This window comes from Scleropages formosus, chromosome 3 (genome assembly GCF_900964775.1).
Source record: "Scleropages formosus chromosome 3, fSclFor1.1, whole genome shotgun sequence".
NCBI classification, from domain to species: domain Eukaryota; kingdom Metazoa; phylum Chordata; class Actinopteri; order Osteoglossiformes; family Osteoglossidae; genus Scleropages; species Scleropages formosus.
The window spans coordinates 21862330-21884412 of record NC_041808.1 but is presented as its reverse complement, the minus strand read 5'-3'; the positions used below and the strand labels follow the sequence as shown (position 1 = coordinate 21884412).

Here is a 22083-nt window from a genome sequence, read left to right as displayed (position 1 = left end):
GCAAAGAAATGCATCCATGTACTTTGTGAAGAATATGTGGTGTTGAACTTAAGATGCATTATTATTGTTATTATTATTATGCTCTATTTAACCAATGCCTTTGACCAAGGTGACTTACAGCATTAGATTAAAACAAGGCAAGGCAAAGAGCATCTGAGTACCACTCAGTCATGAAGGGGTCACCAGCCTCACTGCGGGGCCGGATGGCCGTAGGCAGGAACGACCTCCAGTAACGCTGCCTGGAGGAACACAGCCGTACCAGCCTGTTGCTGAAAGTGCTCCGGCACCATTGAGACACCGACACTGCCAGGTCCCTTTGAGTGAGAGGCCTTGAGAACAGCAGACAGCAGCAGACAGCAGCAGACAGCAGCACCCAGCAAAGGCTCTGCTGCATCCGAGGCGCTTCCTCCTTTTGTAATTAGATGCGAGAGCGCCGATGTCCTTCCCTAACATGCGCTGGCAGCTCTAAAGCACTGGAGAGCAAACTTGGCGACTGATGTAATAGTTTCACAAGGTTGTGTAACAGACTAAACAAAAAATTTCATGTTTTGCATGTTGACAACAGAAATTATGGGCCAAGTGTCATAAAACCGTATCGTTAAGAAACCTGAGAACTACTGTCAATGCCTAGAATGCTGGCACCGAGCATCATTTCCCAAAACTGAGGCATCTACCATGCATAAACATGACCGTGACATGTTTTCTGGTGAAGTAGTAATTAGTGGTCCCAACCACAAACCAGAAAGACAAAGCAAGCTGCCAGATAGTTTGGGGGGATCTGAAGTAGAGACAATACTGTGAGGTGAGAAGGAAAATACATTACGGTAATGCGCGACGCTCTACGGCGCTGTTCTTACTCCAGCTCAGTGCTTCTGTGCTGTCTCTCCCCAGTATTCCAGTCCTTTTCGGACCGTTCCCCTAAAGCAGGAAAGTAATGAAAGTCCTCCGCTTTCTGAGATCAACGACACGCCCGAACTGTTCCACAGAAGTGGTTTCACAGTGACCCCACAATCTTGGTTACAGGGATCTTACCAGGGCAGTGCAGTCCTGACAATAACAACGCGATGCTCGCCAACTTGCCTCCCCTGACTCATAAAATCCTTTTCACCGAGGTGTGTCAAAACAATATCTGCATTCTCAGCTATGCTAGGCGAAGAACACACTAGAAGAATGAACTCCATTTCTTATTATTCTACGGGCACACATTATCCAGAGCCAAAAGTGAGCTAAATTCCTCAGCTGCTTGGACGGCTACTTAAAATTTGATCCGGATGTTAGCATTAAATCTACCTGTAGTCCACACACATACACGCACCGCATCACTGCCACTCCAAAGGACCTCGGCTTCTTAGCAGCTTCTTACCACGCTGTGTCCGTGTACAATTATTAATACGTTCTCATGGTTTCCACTTTGTAACAAAGAGTTTGTCTGGTTCTTCTGATCACTCTACACACCCTCCCAGTCCACCCCCTCTGCATGACACTTCTGTTGACCTGCGTGCGTACAACCTCCCCGTACACTCATTCCTTCCTCCACCACCACATGACTGCTCTGCACAACCATTCCTGTCCACCCACATTGCTTTTCTGCTCTGCATGACCGCTCTGTCCACCCACCCAGTCTACGTGAGCAGTTCATCCACCAAATCTGTATCACTGTGGTTATCCATCGCAGGCACTCTCTCTTTCCACCCAGTCTGTGCGACCACTCCACTTGCTCTCTTTCCGTTTGGTCGGCATGACCGCTCCATCCATTGTCCCTTTCAACTTGGTCGGCAAGTGCGCACTCTGTTTCTTCCACCATTTTCAAGCCCCGCTGCATTACACCACTGTGTGACCATTCCATGGATACCCTCTTTCCACCCACTCGACCACGACCACTCTGTGCACGTGACCTACTCCTCTTGCACTGCATGACCACACTCTTCTCCCAGTCTGAATTATAACTTGTTCTGTTTGTCTCTTTAAACTGCAAGACCATTCCATCCACCTGCTCTTCCTACCCGGTCTGCATGCCAGTTCTGTCCAACTACTCTTTCCATATAAAGCGTCCTTCATCTTCAAATCACGCCAACTGGCAGTGTTGTGGTTAGCGCTCTACTCGGAGAAATGAATAAAATGCACACTGTTTAACCTCACAAACCGCAGACTTTTAAAGCCATGGAAACCGAAAAACAGTGAGAAACAAAGTCTGGAACCGAGACTCAAGCTGGCAAATGTGAAAAGCTAATGACTAAAAGACCATTTAATGACCAGAGTCAATGCTACTTTGGTGTCTGCTGTTAAAATTAATACCTAAACATCTTAAACCCTTTCTAAGGATTCCACGGGTGCTTCTGAACATCACATACTTTACCTGGCCTCAGCAAAAATGTCTCTTCACATATATCTCCGGTGTAAACCCAATTCGACATTCTCAAATTCTTCGTCTTACACAGCACAGCACACACACTAATTCTTCCTGTTAATGCATTTGATCATCTCATGGTATGGGCAGGAGGTGCCCTTGTGTAAGCTCTCGTTGGTACCGAATACATTTCAGAACACACGTTTGTATTTGTACTTTAGGTGGAATCCGACAACTGGCGTTGTTTTTAAATTATTCGTGCATTACTGAATTCGTGATTCATCTCGGAGAGAGAATCATTGTTCTGTCATTCTCTAAGCCATGCTTGGGATTTTTATTTATTCCTATCAGTGTCCATATATGTGACACAAGGCTGTGTCATGCGAGACACCATCGTTTTCCTTTTCCTCCCATCATCACCCTGCTTAAGCCAGTTGACAAGGAGTATTATGGTAAGTTCACTTTATTACCCATTTTATTACTTCATTGAAATAATATTAGTGTTATTGTGCATGAAAATGGTTTCCTTATGGTGTTAGGCATTGTGATTTATAAGAGAACTATAACTTTGGAAAAAGTTAAAATTTTTTTCCATTTAAATTAATGTAATAGTTCTTCCTATTTTCTAGCTTTTCGATGAAAAAAAGGTTGTTTTCAGGAACACATTAGAAACAGATGATAGGGAATATGTACGGACACTTTCCACAGCAGTTCCGCCACTAATGTTGCCAACTCTTAAACACTTTATCAGACATAGCTGGGAGAAGTCTGCCTATAGGTCCATGTTGGCATCCAGACCTCTGGAGCCCTGAGCACCCAATGAGCATGCTGCTCCAGGCTATCCTGTAGGATGAAAAACCAGCATGTTTGTTGTGGGGGGTCAAAATGTATTGCCTTTCAGGAATATTCAAGAAAGGGTACTGAGTCTCACCACCAGCTCACACCTCACTTTCATGTCTTCCCGAACCATCTGGCTGTCAATCACTGCCTCTCTGTGAGTCACAGTGAACAGATCTGTTTCCTCACATCTTTCCTGCCCCAAAGACAGAACACACAAGTCACAACCTCCCCAACCCACTAACCCTCCTTTACACCTCGAGGTCAGGATCCTTCCTACACAGTTCAACAAACAGCCATTTCTCACAAAGCTCAGCCTGTGCTGTCTGATCACAACAAGTTTAACCCCACTGTGACATGACATGATCCACAAAGCATCCAAAGACTTGAACTTACTGCCTCTAACAAGTGCCAGAGATTTTGGTTTTGGCTATGGCCTGCTTTCCCAGGGGAAATTTTGCCATGTGTGCTTCAGTGGGAACTTGTCTGTCTGCCCAAAGGGAGGTATCCTTCCTGTTAGAGCAGATCCTCCTGAGAAAAGCCATACACTATTGCATATTCACATAAAAAATAAAACCGCTCATATATCAGGTTGCACACTAATTATCAAACTGCCATAAATCTTAAAAAAACAATAGTACCAAATCTCTTTAGTCAGGAAAGGCTGCCATGATAATGTTTTAATTTTCACATTCTGCTAGTGAACCTGGCCATGTGTAAACCACAAATGCCAGGAAAAAAAAAAAAAAAAAAAAAAAAACACTGAGAATTAAAGCTAGGGACCACTACCTTCCCACTTCTACATTTACACTTACTCCTACCTTCCTTCACACTCCATACTCTTATTGCAGTGCTTCAAAAACTCTTCTCAAAGATGGCCAGCAGCAAACTCTATGACATCATCTTCAATGCAGTAGCCACAGCTTTTTTCACATCTTCACCTTGACCACCTGAATATGGTTATCCTGCTCATTGTCTCTGTTCAACGTGCTTGATTCAATATTCCAGAACTCTCCAGAACTTCCTGAGCTTCATACAAAATTCAGGTTCACTTTGAAGAAACGTCACTCGTGGTGCAATGGCAAAACAGGTTAAACTCTGCACGACAACTCAAGGACTAAGCAAAATTGGGTCCTACTACTGTACTTGATGTACGATTGAGTGACCCATTGTAAGTAGTGTATCTAACAGTGTAAGTCAACTTGGTGAATAAGGTGTGTGGCCTTATAACACTACATAAGAGTTCACACACACACACACACACACATTTTCAGAACCGCTTGTCCCTTACAGGGTCACGGGGAACCGGAGCCTACCCGGCAACACAGGGCGTAAGGCCAGAGAGGGAAGGGGACACACCCAGGACGGGACGCCAGTCCGTCACAAGGCACCCCAAGCGGGACTTGAACCCTAGACCCACCGGAGAGTAGGACTGCGGTCCAACCCACTGCGCCACCGCACCCCCACATAAGAGTTCATTGGAAGTCAATTTGGAGAAAAGTGTCTGCTAAATAAATAAATGTAAATGATTTGTAACTCCACCCCCAAAAAGCCTAAAAACATACACCACTCAGTCAAAACATTGAAACCACCTGCCTAATATTGTGTAAATCCCCCTCGTACTGCCAAAACAGCTCTGACCCGTAGAAACATGAACTCCACAAGACCTCTGAAGGTGTCCTGTGGTATCTGGCACCAAGACGTTAGCAGCAGATCCTTTAACTCCTGTAAGTTACGAGGTGGGGCTTCCATGGATCAAACTTGTTTTTCCAGCACATCCTACAGATGCTCGATTGGATTGAGATCTGGGAAATTTGGAGGTCAAGTCAACATCTTGAACTCTTTGTCATATTCCTCAAACCGTTTCTGAACAATTTTTTGCAGTGTGGCAGGGCACATTGTCCTACTGAAAGAGGCCACTGTCATCGAGGAATACTGTCGCCATGAAGGGGTGTACGTGGTCTACAACAATCTTTAGGTAGGTGGTACATATCAAAGTAACATCCACATAAATGCCAGGACCCAAGGTTTCCCAGCTGAATGTTGGCCAGAGCATCACACTGCCTCCACCGGCTTGTCTTCTTCCCATAGTGCATCCTGCTGCCATCTCTCTCCAGGTAAACGACACACACGCACCTGGCTGTCCACATGATCTAAAAGAAAATGTGATTCATCAGACCAGGCCACCTTCTGCCATTGCTCCATGGTCCAGTTCTGATGCTCAGCTGCCCATTGTAGGCACTTTTGGCAGTGGACAGGAGTCAGCATGGGCACTCTGACCGGTCTGCGGCTACGCAGCAAGCTGTGATGCATTGTGTGTTCTGACACCTTTCTACCATGGCCAGCATTAAGATTTTAAGCAATTTGTGTTACAGCAGGGAGGGGGGTGCGGTGGCGCAGTGGGTTGGACCACAGTCCTGCTCTCCGGTGGGTCTGGGGTTCGAGTCCCGCTTGGGGTGCCTTGCGACGGACTGGCGTCCCGTCCTGGGTGTATCCCCTCCCCCTCCAGCCTTACGCCCTGTGTTGCCGGGTTGGGCTCCGGTTCCCCGTGACCCCGTATGGGACAAGCGGTTCTGAAAATGTGTGTGTGTGTGTGTGTGTGTGTGTGTGTGTGTGTGTGTGTGTGTGTGTGTGTGTGTGTGTGTGTGTGTTACAGCAGCTCTTCTGTGGGATCAGACCAGATGGGCTACCCTTCATTCCCCACATGATCAATGAGCCTTGGGCACCCGTTACCCCGTTGCCGGTTCACTGGTTGTCCTTCCTTGGACCGCTTTTAGTAGGTACTAACTACTGCATATCAGAAACACCCCACAAGACCTGCCATTTTGGAGATGCTCTGACCCAATCATGTAGCCATCACAATTTGGCCCTTGTCAAAGTCACTCAGATCCTTATGCTTGCCAGTTTTCCTGCTTCCAACACATCAAATTCAAGAACTGACTGTTCACTTGCTGCCTAATATATGCCACCCCTTCACAATGCCATTGTAACGAGATAATCAATGTTATTCACTTCTTCCGTCAGCGGTTTTAAAGTTGTGGCTGATCAGTGTATAGGCAATAACAAAAATGTTTTAACACAACTTTTTTGCCTAGTTAAACTTCACACAGGTATTTTTACCATTTGGCAGGGTTTACCACCCCCCGCCCCGCACACACACACACACACACACACACACACACACACACACACACACACACACATTTATTATATACTTAATGGGAATAAACAAAGGAGCTACAGATGACACATTAATTTGTACACTAGACGAACTAAACCCTAACCTTTAATGCATTTATCTGAGTAGGAAAGACACAGAGTACCTCAGCACTTTTTATTTTCCCATAGCCATAAGGAGGAGTGTTCCAACAAAAGACCATTGTGATGCGTGTATGAGTTTTGTGAGTTTCAAAGTTCAAACTTACATCTACATGAAACAGACCTTGTTCAAACAGCGACAGGGAGACCCATGAATGTGTGGCACTCCCCACCTTGGCTAATCCCTCAGCAGTGTGGCGATGAAAGAAACTGCCTTTTCAACCATACTTCTTTGAAAGCATGAACACTCAATAACTCTGAACTTGCCCTGACCCTACGAACCAAGGTAAGCAAGACAAGCTATCCAGGCTTCACAGTTTCCCCTCCAGCTCAGCTCTTCTCTCGATTTCTCCTTTTCTAGGCCACCCTCTGTTTTTTGTACTTCTCTGCTTTTTCTGTGCCTCTATACATTTGTACATGTATGTCCTTCAAACCTCCACCTTATGTCTGTCCATCATCAGGATGTCCCTGCAGAGAGTGGACAAGAGTGGGGTTCAGCACTCTGGTTAAGAACTGCTCACTGAGTTGCCCTCATGCCTGACACCCCTGACATCTAACAAAGTTCTCAACACCGCTACTAGGAGAGAGGAATGTTAGTCCAGGAGGTACGCTGTTTTACGGTATGAGTACACCAAAAGGTTCATAGTGGACTTCATTAACAACAATATTCCTGCTCGTTCCCCTATGATGAAGCTATATTCACTACCATATGAGAGCTGTTCTGAGCTGTACACTACCAACAAAAACAGCACCATCACACTGCCATTATGCCAAAACCATATAACATCCTCATTATGTATAAAATGAAAATGAATTGTATTTCCTGTATAAAAATACAAGTAGAGAAAAACACATTTTGTAAATTGTATTTATTGAGAGCATTTTCAGTTCATTCATGCCCAAAAATGTCATGCTAATCTATTACACAATTAGTACCATAATGTATCACATTTACCCACGCAGACAGGGTATACATACAGATATACTCGTGCGTGTGTGTGTGTGTGTGTGTATTTGTACATGTAGAAAATCTATGGCCTTGCTGTACTCCTGTGCTTCCTGTTTTCCAAGCTTACCGATGTGACAAACCCTCAATGAGATCAAACCCCATCTCTCACAATTGTAGAAACAGATCCTTTTCTGGCCTAGCTGCCAGTGTATAATTCCCCAGTTACTGCATGCTTTCAAAGAGAGGTGAGAACAGTCACCTGCAGGTGTGCTATCAGAGCAGCACGCTGCAACCTGCAAAACACACGGCAACAATATACGTACAGGAGCTCACAAAGCAACAGGACATGCACCGACAGCATGGTGCTGGCATCACCATGCTCTCAGTCAACTCCAGCACAAACACGCTACCCTTCTCCATCGAGATGAACGAATGGACAAAAGACTTATGTCACCTTGTAATCCGTCAGCGATGCGCTCCGACGTGCAGCGTTTCATTTCTGGGGGACTTTGGTCATTCTCTAAGTTGTCATGAAAGCAAACCAAAAATATTGTTTAAAATGAGCAGGAGTAACCCTTGTGAGAGACATTCCCTGTGCAGTCCCAGCATGCCTGAGTCTTGCGTGCTGGGACTGGATGGACAGAGCAGAGGGTATGAGTGGGTTGTCTGGGGCACTGGGGATTCCGCTTCCTCCGGGTTGGCAGGCCTGGTCGCCCATGTAGTAGGAGCTCACGCTACCAATCTGTGCCCAGATATTCTTTGTGAAAGAGAGTATCAGTTGGTCACACACCGACACCTGAACACTTTCCACAGAGCTCTTTACACCTGCACTGGGCCACCACAGCAAGTCAGATTTCCAAAGCACTTAAGTGCTTATTCACACAGGCAGAAGGGACAAGAGACAGCTGAAAACAAACTGCTGTGGACTCCACGTCCAAAGTGTTAGGCGCTGAGCGTAATCACACGTAAATGGGGAGAACATTATCAAGAGTTGGGCAAGTGCTACAGGGAGAATCTAACACACAATCCAGTGGATCCCTGAGCACAGCCTTCGGTGAAGGAAATATGGGCAAAACGACCATGTCCTGGATTAGACCTGGAGGGCTGCTCGGTACATTATGTGTCAATGCAAGGAGAGTTTTTGTTTTTTAAGTCCATGAGGATGATGTAAACTGAAGGTAATGTTTCCAGCAGAAACTAATGCTGTATTTACATTGGATCCAGAAATAAATTGCTCCCACGTTTCAGAAACACTACTTGGATGCTGCTGAGCTCAAGCTGAGGTTCCACTAAAGACTGCTCAGTTCACAACAAAAGCATTCTTCCCAATAATACCATGAGAGAGCGGAGGAGGTGAACAATACAAAGCTTTTCTATGCAATAAATATAAATATAGATTTTAAGCAAACTTGATTTAGCAAGTAGCTATCTGTTCATGTGTTTTACAGAAGAACAAATCATTTAGCTCAATTCTACATGCAAACACAGATAGGAAACAAGCGATAATGGTCTTTCATCAGTCTGAATTCCCACTCTTTTGACAGCTGTATGTATGATCCTTTTTAAAGTAGTTCCTTTCTCTCTGTAAACAGATAAGAAATGGAATAGCATCCACTACTGTGAAAGCCTTAACTATTATCTTTTTTATAACGATCCTATATGCCTCAGTAAGAGGCCTTGGCCTAATGGTCCGGGATTGTCAATTGTGCATGCAGCATCACCGGTTAGCTCCCTAAGGGGCATATTGTGACACGCCTGTCAAAGTTGGTGAAAAATTATCTTCTGATAGCATAGCATAAGGGTTTTACTATCCTTTCTTTAATGTGTTTAGACAACTTTTTTCAGCATGAGTTTTACGTACACTTTCTTTATTCTTTATATGTTCCGTTATTTTATTACGTATATTATGTTTATTACACACATTAATATGGAAATTCAATTAAATTATTTTTATAGAACGCTCTTCTCACACAGTGACTTAGAGTGCTGAACCAAAGGATAAGACAAATGAACAAATAAGATAAGAAAGAAAAAAGAAACTTACACGTATGTCCTTCTCCTTCTGAGATCTTACTTAAGGGCCAGCCTGGCCCAGGCAATGAATATTCTTCAAAAAAGAAGGCATACAAGGGGAAATGTTCTGCACACGAAAGCGCTACAACCACCATTTTTGTAAATCAGATCCTTAAGAGAGAATTCAAATGATCATAATAAAAATACAGCAATTCAAATCCTCTAGCATTCTTCTTGGGATATTTATATTTGTTCATTTAGCTGACACTTTCTCCAAAGCAACTTACATTGTTTAGCTACTTACAACTATTTATCCAGCTGCGTAATACTACTGGGGCAATTTAGCAATTTAGGGTAAGTACCTTACTCAAGTGCACTACAGCTGGAGGTGGGAATCAAAGTTGTGACCTATGGGTCCAAAGGCACCACCTCTAACCACTACACTACCAGCTGTCCCACAATACTTTAGCATATTTAAATGTTGAAAGTGGACAGCTGGCAGCATAGTGGTTAAAGCTTTGAGCAAGGCACTTACCCTAAATTGCTCTAGTAAAAATTACCCTGTTGTATAAATGGATAAATAACTGTAAATCCCTTAAAACTGTAAGTCGCTTTGGAGAAAAGCATCAGCTAATGAATAAATGTAAACACATGTCAGTACTGAACTCCTCCTTGAGGTCCTCTATGAAAACCGCAAGACAGCTCCTTGATGGGCACAAGATCCTATCCGAGTCAAAACAGACCTATCACATTCAGTCACGTGGCCAGTCTGTCAAAACAAGGAGCTGTAGAGCTAAATGTTGTAACTGCTTAAGAGAAGAAACTGACAGAAATAAGTATGTGATTTCCTGTAATAGTTTACAGCCACTAACCTCTTTAAAAATGTTTCAGTAGCTGAGGTTACCTCCAACTTCTGTGTAGATAAAGCTGAAGGTTCAAGACTGAACCATGCCCATGCTCTTGAGCCGTGCCCCGGTAAATAGTCCCTGCAAGTAACCTTTGAAAATGGCATCAGTTCGAACCATCAGTCAGTCAATATATGTTCAGCAAGTTACTTATTAAAAGTAGCTCGTATAAACTAAATGACATTTTGATTTTGAAATAAGAGAACTCATGACTTCTCATCACAACTGCAGGAAGTAAAGGAAAGTGAGGTGCTGAGATACACCACCGATGCTGTAAAAAAGGAGTCGGTAAGATCAAGAAGAACTCTGCAGGGGTGAAAGACAGGCGTCCTAACAGACAGAAAGGCAGAAGCACAGAAGTGGTGACGAACAAGGCAGGAGTGGGAGACAGAGTTAAATCACAAAAGCTGTCGCCTGATTGCTTACAGCACAGCGACATCCCTTCCCCCAGGATGAAGGCTTCAGATGGCATGAATCTTTCACAGGGAGGGTTTTTAACAGGCCAGCTGTCAGAGGTGGCGCTGCCAGCCCAATCCTGGAACACACACACACACACACACACACACACACACAAATGGCTAGGTTAGGAACGCAGCGTAAATGCTAAAGCAGAGGACAAGACAGCAGGAAAAAAATAGTTAATGAGTATAGGTGAAAGGGAAGAACAACGAATGGCCTGCTCTTCTTGGGAATGCTGCACACAACTTGTATCGATCCTCCACTTCTTAACTCATTCTCTCTCCAAGGGTCACACTTCACACACTGGTATAAAACACTGTATGTTGTGCCACAGGGAGTGTCCAGCATGTAGGATGTAACGTAGGTGGTGAAAGTACCTTCAGAGATACAGCCCTGTATTTAATGCATGTGTCGTCTTATTCCTTTGTTTATTTATCTATTTATTGTAATTGAACAGCACCGGGTGGCAACAACACAGAGACAGAAACAGCACACCAAGTAACTGCACATACGCGCACATGCATAAAACAAGGGGCAGCTGTATCTACTAAGTTCCAGAAGGGTGTCCAGGCATTGCAGACTTCCTATGAAATGTCATGACATGTGCAAATTTACAGAGGGAACTTCAGGTGCTACACTATATTAAAAAATATATATTTTCTTCCCAGGGACTTTAGAGTAATCAGCCTGCGTTCCACAACTTCATCAAAAACGAGTTTAGGTTGTAGTTTAACAAGGAAAAAGACGGGAGATAAATCAAACTTTTTGCTAAAGGTCCTTTTTTTAGAGTGAACGCAATTCCAGTAAGCTGGTGTCTTATGACATTTGCAGAATAAATGTGTCAAAGTGTCAAGATGCCTTACATCTGAAACACAGCTGAGGTGTCCCCAGGTAGCTTTGCTCCTCGTTCGGAGCTATTTAATCACGATGCTTTTTTCCGGCCCCAGGCAGCCCAGTAACAACGTCACAATCTGGCTTACTTTTCTGCCTTTCGCCAAACTGTCTAGACGATCCTGGAACACGTGGGAGCAGTTTCACTGAAGCAGACCAAACAAAGGTTTGCTTAACGTTATGCTTCTGGTAGGAGAAAAGATCCAGTCACAGATTACACACCTAAAGAAATGTCCCACCCAGACAGCAGAGAAAATGATTACCCTCACAGTGCTACGATCCAACACACTGCACATGGGAACTGAAACTCTCAACCCTCACTGCAGGTGAAGTGCTAAAGCCTATGCATTGGCCCCACAAAATGGTACAACTTACCCTCTGCATGTATGGATAAAGTGGCATGGCTCTCATATTGCCCTTATGAACTCGTACAGCCCACCTGCAGCAATGAAACAATACGACGCACCTACTCAGTCTCTGTGAAACGATGAGGCTCGGGCACACAAACTGCGCTATGGCTCACCCTGTACCACTATGAACTGGTACAACTACACTCTGCACGCTTGTATTTAGTGAAATGGTTCACTTTCGACACCTTCCGCCGTGGTACAAACCATCTAAATGCACCAGTGAGTTACACTGGCCCCACATACACAAACACTGTCTTCTCACCCTTACCATCAGGCAGATGCTACAGGAGTGTTAAAGCCAGAACTTCAAGGCTAAAAAACAGTTTTTACCCACAGGCCATCAGGCTTGTGAACGACACCCATCACGGCAGACACAGATTACCCTCTGAGCCAGAGAGGTGTCAACTACCCTCATCCCTCGTACACACACATACACATCCACAATGCCAATAACATCAGAGACCACAGACTACCTCCGCATACCTTGCGCACACAAATACACACCCCCTTTCAACTGCGAATAGACCCAGTCTACCTCTGCAGGACTTTGCACAGATATGACTTCCATGTTTACATTGCGCACTGCACACTTTATATACGTATATAACTTAGTTTCTTGGATTTTTGCACTAATAGTAATTTTTGTAAATTTGTGATTTACGCCTTGTGTTTTTCTTTCCTTATGTCCTTACAATTTATGTCATGGGCTGCTGAGAGGATTCACAGAGTAAGAATTTCATTGTATGGTGTAACGAACTGTTTACTGTACACGTGACAATATACTCTTGAATCTTGAAGTTTGTCAATGAGAGCAATTTGTCTTTTGGGACAGACTGACAATTATGATGCTTATTTTTAGTTTTACATTAAATACAAGTCCATGGGTATAAGCACCAGAACTTGAAGAAGAGAAGAAGGATAAAAATGAGGCTGGATCTTGGCTGTAACAGAAATCCATGGCAACAGTGAGAGCTCCAGAGCATGGAGACACTTCTGTCCAGCCAGTTTAACAGCTATAAATTAGAGATCTTCTGGCAATCAAAAGCAGAGGGACAAAAAAACTCCTCCAGAAGAAAAGAGAGAGACAAAGAAGGAGAGAAGGAGATTTGTCTGCATCTCTTCAACATCTTGATCTGAAAATCTGCCATAAGACTATGACACAGACCCTCATCCTGTCCCCAACCACCAAAGACGTATCGGCAATTCTGCGACAGATCAAATAGCACCATAATTCCAATTAATTCTACATAAAGGTCTTTCAAATCTGGGGTCAGCAGTTGCCACCCTGCACCGAGCTCTATCAGTCAGCATGGTTCTGCATTTCTGGTGATTTTGGATGGGCCGAGGGACAGGGGGGTTCTCAGGGCTCAACTGTTTAGAACAGGTAGTTTGCTGAATTTCATATTTACATGACAGAATGATTATGACACATGCTGAACCAACTGAACAACAAATTATAGTAAAATATTAAGAACTTCAAAACAAAACAACAGCCTTCAGCCATCATAATAAAGAAACCGGGTCATGTCACTAATTACAACATAAAAAATTTCCTTTCTCGTGAATCTGGTTGCACTGCTTTGATTAGAATTAAAAGTTTTTCAGCAGAGTGTTTCTATGGAGTTCCTGCAAGGCAGACAAAGGATATTTTAAAGCTATTTATTTTCTTATTTTTTTCCTTTCCAATATTTTACAAAATCACAGATGCAAAATACGTTAGGACATGTAAAATTTAGCTGTCCTGTGGACACCCAAGCAAGAAATGAATGTCAAACCCTGGGTCCAACCACAAACATAATGGAACTGATGAGAAAGAACTTTGTCAAGGATGGAGCACCTCCAGAAATGTAAGATTTCCCTCAATGCAATTAATTTTTCTAATTAGCATAAAAAAGAAATGTTGATGTGCTTCTGGGGTTGCAAAATATATTTAAATTTTTTTAACTCTTGGCACAGTACAGATAATATGTTTTTTGGGGGGTAGCCTAGAATGCACAAAGTGGGTCAAAAATTATGGCTTGTTTCATTGTTTAACGGACCACAGACAACTGATGTCATGCTGCAACACCAGAAATACACAGACAATTCTTTTCTTGGCTAATTAGAAAAATTACAGAACTGAATAATTAATTAATTTGCTCTGTACCCATGACAACAAATATCAGTGTCTACATCAACATATCAGGCTGTTCTGCACAGGAACAAACATGAACTTAACTATAGTGCCAAGGATACTACACATGTAAGTGGGTTACTAACTGCATCAGTACGGATGTCGGGAAGACTGAAGAGTAGGTGAGGACCCAATCGTGGGTTCTTTTATGTTTGGAGGATTGGACAAGGGAACAGCAAGAATCGTAGTTGCAGACAGGCGAAGGTCGTTCGAGGCACAGACGTTGTTCTTTGGACGAGAGGGGAACCGAAGTTGATCAGACGAAGCAGGAGATCAGGAACCGAGAAGACAGGGACCAGGGGACGAAGGGTAAAGGAAAGGGAGGGACTATAAGGACAAGGAGGCAAGTGGGTTTCGCTGATTGTCGCACGAGAGGCGGCAGGCTCAATGAGATTCCGCAACTTTGTGCATAGGCACGGCTTCCTTTATCCCTGGTCGCTCTGATGCGCAGCAGGTGTTGTCGTTTGGCTTGATGGTGTGGGCGCGACAATGGATCATCTGAGTATGACATCGACTGATAGCCGGTGTTCATCACATTCCATAAACACTCCAAAGCTTTTGACTAGGAGACAATTCATGTAACCCGAAAACCTGTTGCTGTATTTTAAAAAAAAGAAGAGAAGACCCAGAAAGAAGCCATTTTTTATCAAGAGAGCTGCCAAAAACTACTGTCAATAAAAAAACCAATGGGGCAAATCATTGGCACGTTGGGTACAAAAACAAAAAGGCAATTTCAACACTATATTAAATACAAGGCGCATAAAAAGTTGTGAAATGTCTAATCAGAGTCCTGAATAGAAAAAACAAGACATTTTTGGCCTCCAACTCTGTCACTGAGTGCGACAGTGTATTAACATCAGCTGCTGGTTGCTGCTCGCAGAAACAGTTCTGTGGGTTTGTGTCACATTTGTCCTTTTGGCTTGAAAACAGCAAATCTGGTGCTGGCCATCATTAGCCCTGCCAGAAACTAAAAGAGATGCTGCCGATGTGAAGTCATCCTGTTCATCAATTTTGACATTAATTTGGCATTTAATTTTTTTCTTTAATTTGATTTTAATTTGACATGCTTGTTTGACTATGAAGATTCAAGCAAATTACCTGTCCTGGACAGTGAGACAACAGCTCATGTTAAGCCCTGCACAGGTTCCTGATAACGTGCCTTATGGAGAGTGCAGTCCGCACCCTGTCCCTGATACAATTCTATGGCAATCCGGCCTCAGATATGGTCCGGCATCAGCAGGGCAACATCACCAGAGCATATGTGTCCCTACTGTATCCTTGAGACTAAACAATCTCCCAAAACTGGCACCAGGGCGGGATGCAATGCACAATATCCTTGGCAGTATAATCGAGTGATTTCTAGTGTGGAATAACCTCTGCTGACAATGTCTTTGGGAGAGGACAGTTCCTTGTCCTGCTTTGACACTGAAGGGGATATAACGGTGCAGCCATCCGCCGAGACACGAGCATTCAGTTCACGAGAACTCGAGGTTGCAAATGGTTTCATTTAATGAAAGCCACGGGGTCTTTTTCACAGTTACTGTTTATCTTGTGCTATATTATTTTCTCAACTTCCTTTATGTCTCTGGGTATTCTCAGCCCCTGTTTGTGCTATCAAAATGATTGTATGGCGGCAACTTGTTTGGTGCGTGTGAATTCATTTGCACTGTTTCTGTTTTTCCCCCGCATTAAGGAACAAGTGAATATGCATGTGTTGTTAGTTACTTTTGGTTAAGTGTGCAGTACATAATAGCTACAAAAGAACAAGCACCGGTCGACTGCAATACAGTATTATATAGTAAAAAATGAAGGGAAACTGGATTGTGAGGTCATAACTAATTTTAACTACTGAAGCAATTGTGTCCGTTTTAATTTGACTGGTAATATTTTTGCATAAATGGGTTTCAAATGTGGAGCTCAGGAATGCATAAAAAATTTTTACTTTTAATCTAATGGTAACTAAGCACTGGATTTATGACAAATCAGCTTACAACGTGTTTTCCTGTAAGGAATTAGCTTCGTAAGGTGGGGGGAAGACTGTACCTGGAGGAACACCAAGCCTACGGCATGCATACCATGGAAGTGACTGAGGGTTCAGAGTATAAAACCAATAAGCTCTAAAAACATGAAAGGCTAGGACACATTCTGAAATAGGATCATTTGTGATTTCCCATTAATAGCTACTCAATTATGTAATTCAGACTCAGTCAACTTTAATAACTGAAAAGATTATCAATGACAGTCCACATAAAACTCTGAAATATCTATATGCATAAAGTCTAAATATGTCAAAGTCAATATACTAAGCATGAGAGCACTAAAAATTTCCATCGCATTATTCTACATCCAAATGATCAAATTCTCTGAGATGTACGTCGCTTTGGAAAAAAGCAGCTGCTAAATGAATACGTGTAAATGTAAATATAAATGATAGATGGACCAGCACATACCAAAACACACACAGTACAAAGCAACAGGGACTTTGCCAGCTACTGCAACACTGGAAAAATGTTTTGTACACCTGGCTGATTCTGGCATTTAGAAAAAAAAAAAAAAAAAGGACCGTCTTGCAGCTTGCTTTGGTATTAATTCTGCCTCCTGATAAATTTTGTACTGTTAACCCATTAGAATACATGTGTGGCATTAGAGATGTTTCTTATAAACTCATAATGAATGTGACGTTCAAAAAGCGCACTAAAGCATCCCTCTGTTTTCCTTGCAACTGCATACAAAACCACAGAGTGGCATTTGTACATTTAAGAGAACAGCGTTTGGGTTAGACTTGTCTGTGCAGAGGACAAATAATCTGAATGCCCCTGGCAGCAGTCCTGGTGCAGAATAGTCAGAAACTGCAATCAGTGCTGTGGGATGCTTCAATGGGAGCAAGAACCTGTTGTCTACCTGCACCCTACATTTTTCTCAGGCAAGATGGTAATTAAAGTCAAAGAGAGCTATTAGGATAACCAACTATCTTCATATGCTGTAATATTAAGCATTGAGTAATGCTTCTGTCATAAGTCAGTTTGCCTGAAAAGCATCACATGATTCTTGCAGGCAAAACATCATTACTAGGATGGAAAGATTCTACCCCTGCTTCACCACAAACATACAGAGAAACCCCACCGCTCCATCTGAGATGCTCAATAGTCACCCTGCAACCTAAAGATGAAACGTGTCAGGATATCAAATACGAGAAAGGATTTGTCACAAGCAGATGTTCCCACACACAGATGCTGTTACTGGTATGTGCTCTGCCCATCCCTCACCCCAATAGATGCAAGAGGATCCAATTCTAGTGTTGACCATACAGTGCATCTGGCCCTGGAATGAGACACAGGAAGCGATCTGCACATGTGCCACTCTCAGTGAAGAAGGCAAACTGTGACTCCAGCAGAGGAAAGAAGTTTCCAGTGTGTACATGACAAGAGAGGACCTCATAACAAATGAGTCATGCCTTCTGCATGACAGCACTGAAGACATAACATCAGATGACACAGAAATCCTCTTTTCTCAGACTAATAGTACCTTCACCTCCACCATCACCATAACTGTGTTTCTGTGCTTGTCTAAATTATGGGGAAAACTTCTACTTTTTAAAGGGTTACCCACCTTCCATTAAGTGCTCCCACTATTTTATAGAAGGCACTCACATTGATTCATTGGTCATTATGATAATCTATATTTTATTATTATATATCTATATTTGAGAAGTTTATGCTGTTTGGGTGATATGTTGTGCACTGGGTTCTCTTGTTTTCAACATCAGAGTTACAAATTTTCGAAGAAACAAACACATTTTTAAAAATTTGTTGTAGAGCAAACGTCACCTGCGACTCCATGTCTCTCCATTAGTTGGCAGCAAGGAGCTTCCACATAGAATTGAGAGCTAGTTATCAATAACAAGATGATAAGCATTGCACACTTTTGTGGAATACACAAAAAGTCAACACACACACACATTTTCAGAACCGCTTGTCCCATACGGGGTCACGGGGAACCGGAGCCTACCCGGTAACACAGGGCATAAGGCCAGAGGGGGAGGGGACACACCCAGGACGGGACGCCAGTCCGTCGCAAGGCACCCCAAGCGGGACTCGAACCCCAGACCCACGGGAGAGCAGGACTGCGGTCCAACCCTAAAAAGTCAACATTCACCAATAAATTCATATTTATGCAGACAAGCTATTTTTATTTCCAGTGAGCTCAAGTTAGTTTTAATATAGCTCTAAGTTAATATCCATCATCAACAACCACTTCTCCTGAGCAGGGTCATGGTGAGCTGAAACCTTACCCAACAACACAGGATGCAAGGCTGAAGGGGGAGGGGACACACCCAGGATGGGACGCCAGTCCACCACAAGGCACCCCCAGCAGGCCTCAAACTCCAGACCCACCACACAGCAGGCACTGGCTGAACCTGCCATGCTATGCCATGCCACAGCACTGTGCCCCCCTCTAAGTTAATATGAATGTGAAAATAAGTATATCATGTTATTTTTACTGATGAAAATTACCCAAGACTTTTACAGATCCAAACCAGGGAATAAATTGAAGCAAGCCTCCATTATTGTGTTCTTTATAATCTGTATAGTTAATAAAAAAAATTTCAAAGTGGCCATATGCTTACAAATGTTGCACATGCTGTTCAAAGTTAAAAATAAATTAAGCCAAAGTCCTGTGAACAACTGGACATACAAAGGTACCCTGCATCATGTACATTTACATTTATTCATTTCACTGATGTTTTTCTCCAAAGTGACTTACTGTGTTAAGATGCTTACAGTTAGTTATTTACCATTTGCAGAGCTGGGTAATTTTACTAAAGCAACTTAGGGTAAGTACCTTGCGCAATGGTACTACAGCTAGAGGTGGGATTTGAACCTGTGACCTTCAGGTCCCAAGTTACCAGGACCAAAGGTCCAAACCATTTCTTTAATGCACTATACGTATATCGCGTTTTTATATACCCCAGCCTAAGAGAGCTATGTATTATTAGGCTTATGATCATGTCAGCAGGGGGTGTGGTGGTGCAGTGGGTTGGACCAGGTCCTGCTCTCCGGTGGGTATGGGGTTCGAGTCCCGCTTGTGGTGCCTTGCGACGGAGTGGCGTCCCGTCGTGGGTGTGTCCCCTCCCCCTCCAGCCTTATGCCCTGTGTTGCCGGGTAGGCTCCGGTTCCCCGTGACCCCGTATGGGACAAGCGGCTCTGACAATGTGTGTGTGTGTGTGAGTTACGAACACGCTTGCCGTTCCAATTGGCAAAAGTGTTCGCAAGTCGAGGAGCCACTGCACTCGTCACCTTCGCCGCTGTCCGTTTTTTTTGCGCGATTTGTGAGAGCGGTATGTGAAGCAGTCACGCACTTCTTAAGAGTCTAAGTCTTCAAGTAAAAGCACTGTACTGGGCTGTGGATACGAACAGTAAGACGCCACAGTGAGAGACACTGTGTGTGTTTACCTATGTGACACTCAGCGAGAAAACCACATGTCCTGCATGAGTTATTAAAAAGAACACACAGTATCCCACTGACTGACTCGATCATGACTGCCACCTCCTCAGGAAGGAAGTTAATTTCTAAAAGATACACCACAATCACCGAACACTTTTGAGAAATATATACTGGAACGCGCAGTGCACTGTCACATACATAGACACAGACACAGACACACACAGACTGAGAGAAGGTGGCTAGTTAGTTTTTCGCAGCGCGCTCCGCTGCGCCGCCGCCTTACCGGACAGCTCGCTGTGCGGGACCGCGCTCGTGCCGAAGCCCTTACTGCCGTAGAACTGGCGCACGTCCGCGCAGCTGCGCGCTCTGCTGCCGCCCGTGTTCTCGCCCAGAGCCCGCGGCGCCAGGGCGCACAGCAGCAGCGCCAGACACAGAGCCATGTGGTCGAGGAGAGCTCCGAAGCGAAGGCGAAGCCGAGGAGGAACCTGCTGAGGAGCAGCTGAGCTCAGCTGCGTGTGTGTGTGTGTGTGTGTGTGTGTGTGTGGTGGGAGGTCCTCGGGCTGCAGTCCCGCGGCGATGAAGGGCTCACTTCACACCACCGACCTCCGCAGATCGCAGCCAGGGGCAACGATGAGGTCTTTTTCCCCAGGACGAGCCGACTTTTAGTCCGCCCGGTCCGAGCCCCTCACAACATCTCACTTCGCAACCGCTGCCGCTGAAGCTGACGCGACGCCAGCCGCGCGCGCGCGCCGCTTCTGACGGCTAAAAGCAGACAGGAAGCGCGTCAGTTTTAGAACCGGTTTAGAAATGAAATGAACAGTGAAACTCCGTTCGTAGGGTTACTACATCTTCGTTCGTGCTCAAAGCAGCAGCGGCGGCAGCGCGCACGTGCCTTCCGGGGTGCGGTGAGGATGTGAGTGAGCGCGCCGGGCTCCTGACCCTCGCGCGCCGGCTTTATGGGGCGCTCTGGAGGAAGGGTCCGTCCGGGGCAGCGGGGCGGCACCGGGTCCAGGGCTCCTTCGAACCGGGAGCAGTCTGTTAGTCATCTTTCTGGAGAGGGTCGCGCCCACCGCAGCCATGTATTAGTTCATTTATCTCTGTCACTCTTCTCCAAAGCGGCTTCCAGTGGTTTCCCTGTTTATACACCCTGGCTCATTTTTCTGGAGCAATTGAATTGGGCGAGTATTTTACTCGGGGCTACCAGTAGGCTGGAGGTTTGATTCAAAGCCGTGACCTCCAAACACTACGTTCTCTGTTGACCCATAGGGAACTCCTCCGTTGTTTTCAATAACTTCTAGGCCTGAGCAGGGTCCCGACACTCTGGGGCCTATCCCAGAATCACTGGGCAGGGCGCCAGTCCATCACAGGGCAGCAACACACACTACATTCAATTTAGCGTCACCAATTCACCTGAGCCGCGTGTCTTCGGACTGTGGGAGGAAACCAGACATGGGGAGAACACGCAAACTCCGCACAGACTGAGCCTGATTCAAACCTGCACCCGAACAGCCCAGGCGCTGGGAGGTGGAGGCGCGACTTGCTTTCCCACTACGCTGCCCTATTGTAGAGTACTCGGAAGAAACCTAACCTTTGCCCTGTTGCTGCTCCTCTACGTCTAAATGGATGACGGTACACTGTAGGACCGATATAACGCAATTCGATACAACATGAGGTCACATATAACGTGATCAGAGCTTAGACTTCACATTTCTTTCCATCAGTTCCTTTCCACGTGTTTCAAATCTGGATGCTTCCCAAACACATTTCCGAAAGTCGACAGGTAAAGTTATACAATATAGCGACTAGTGCAACACAGACCTCAAGTCCCAACTGAAGTTGATGATAGCTGTGATGGAGATGACGCTCTAAAGTCCATCATTGAAATCACCAAAACAAACATGAGACAACAAAACAGTCCAGCTCAGACTCTTTTTTTTTTACCAAAACTACAACGTAAGTTTAGTCTGTGTACTCGTCTAAAACACACACACACTTTCAGAACTGCTTGTCCCATATGGGGTCACGGGAGCCTACCCGGTAACACAGGGCATAAGGCCGGAGGGGACACACCCAGGACAGGATGCCAGTCCATCGCAAGGCACCCCAAGCAGGACTTGAACCCCAGACCCACCAGAGAGCAAGACTGTGACCCAACCCACTGTGCCACCGCACCCCCTCGTCTAAAACAATTTTGTAAAATCCTGTTTAGTTATTTCCATGATATCAACATCAGTCTGTTTTTGTTGTAAATTTCTGTAATTAATTAATTTGTGAAGAAGTCCATTTAATGTTTCAGAACTCATCACATGTAGATACAAGACTCTGGTTCATTGCAT

At 44.5% G+C, this 22083-nt stretch overlaps 1 protein-coding gene across 2 annotated transcripts in view; it reads right to left on the bottom strand.

The window, feature by feature from the left end:
• Positions 1-20692, bottom strand: part of LOC108934976 (glypican-1-like) — a 32707-nt gene extending 12015 nt beyond the window's left edge. The window contains exon 1 of one of the 2 annotated variants that reach the window (XM_029250650.1): positions 20031-20692. In XM_029250650.1, coding sequence (XP_029106483.1) covers positions 20031-20187 — 157 coding nt within the window. In that variant the 5' untranslated portion in view covers positions 20188-20692. Of the gene's footprint in view, positions 1-259; positions 320-20030 lie in introns of those variants that run through there. The other variant, XM_029250651.1, reaches the window with a different exon arrangement.
• Between the last annotated feature and the right edge of the window lie 1391 nt (positions 20693-22083).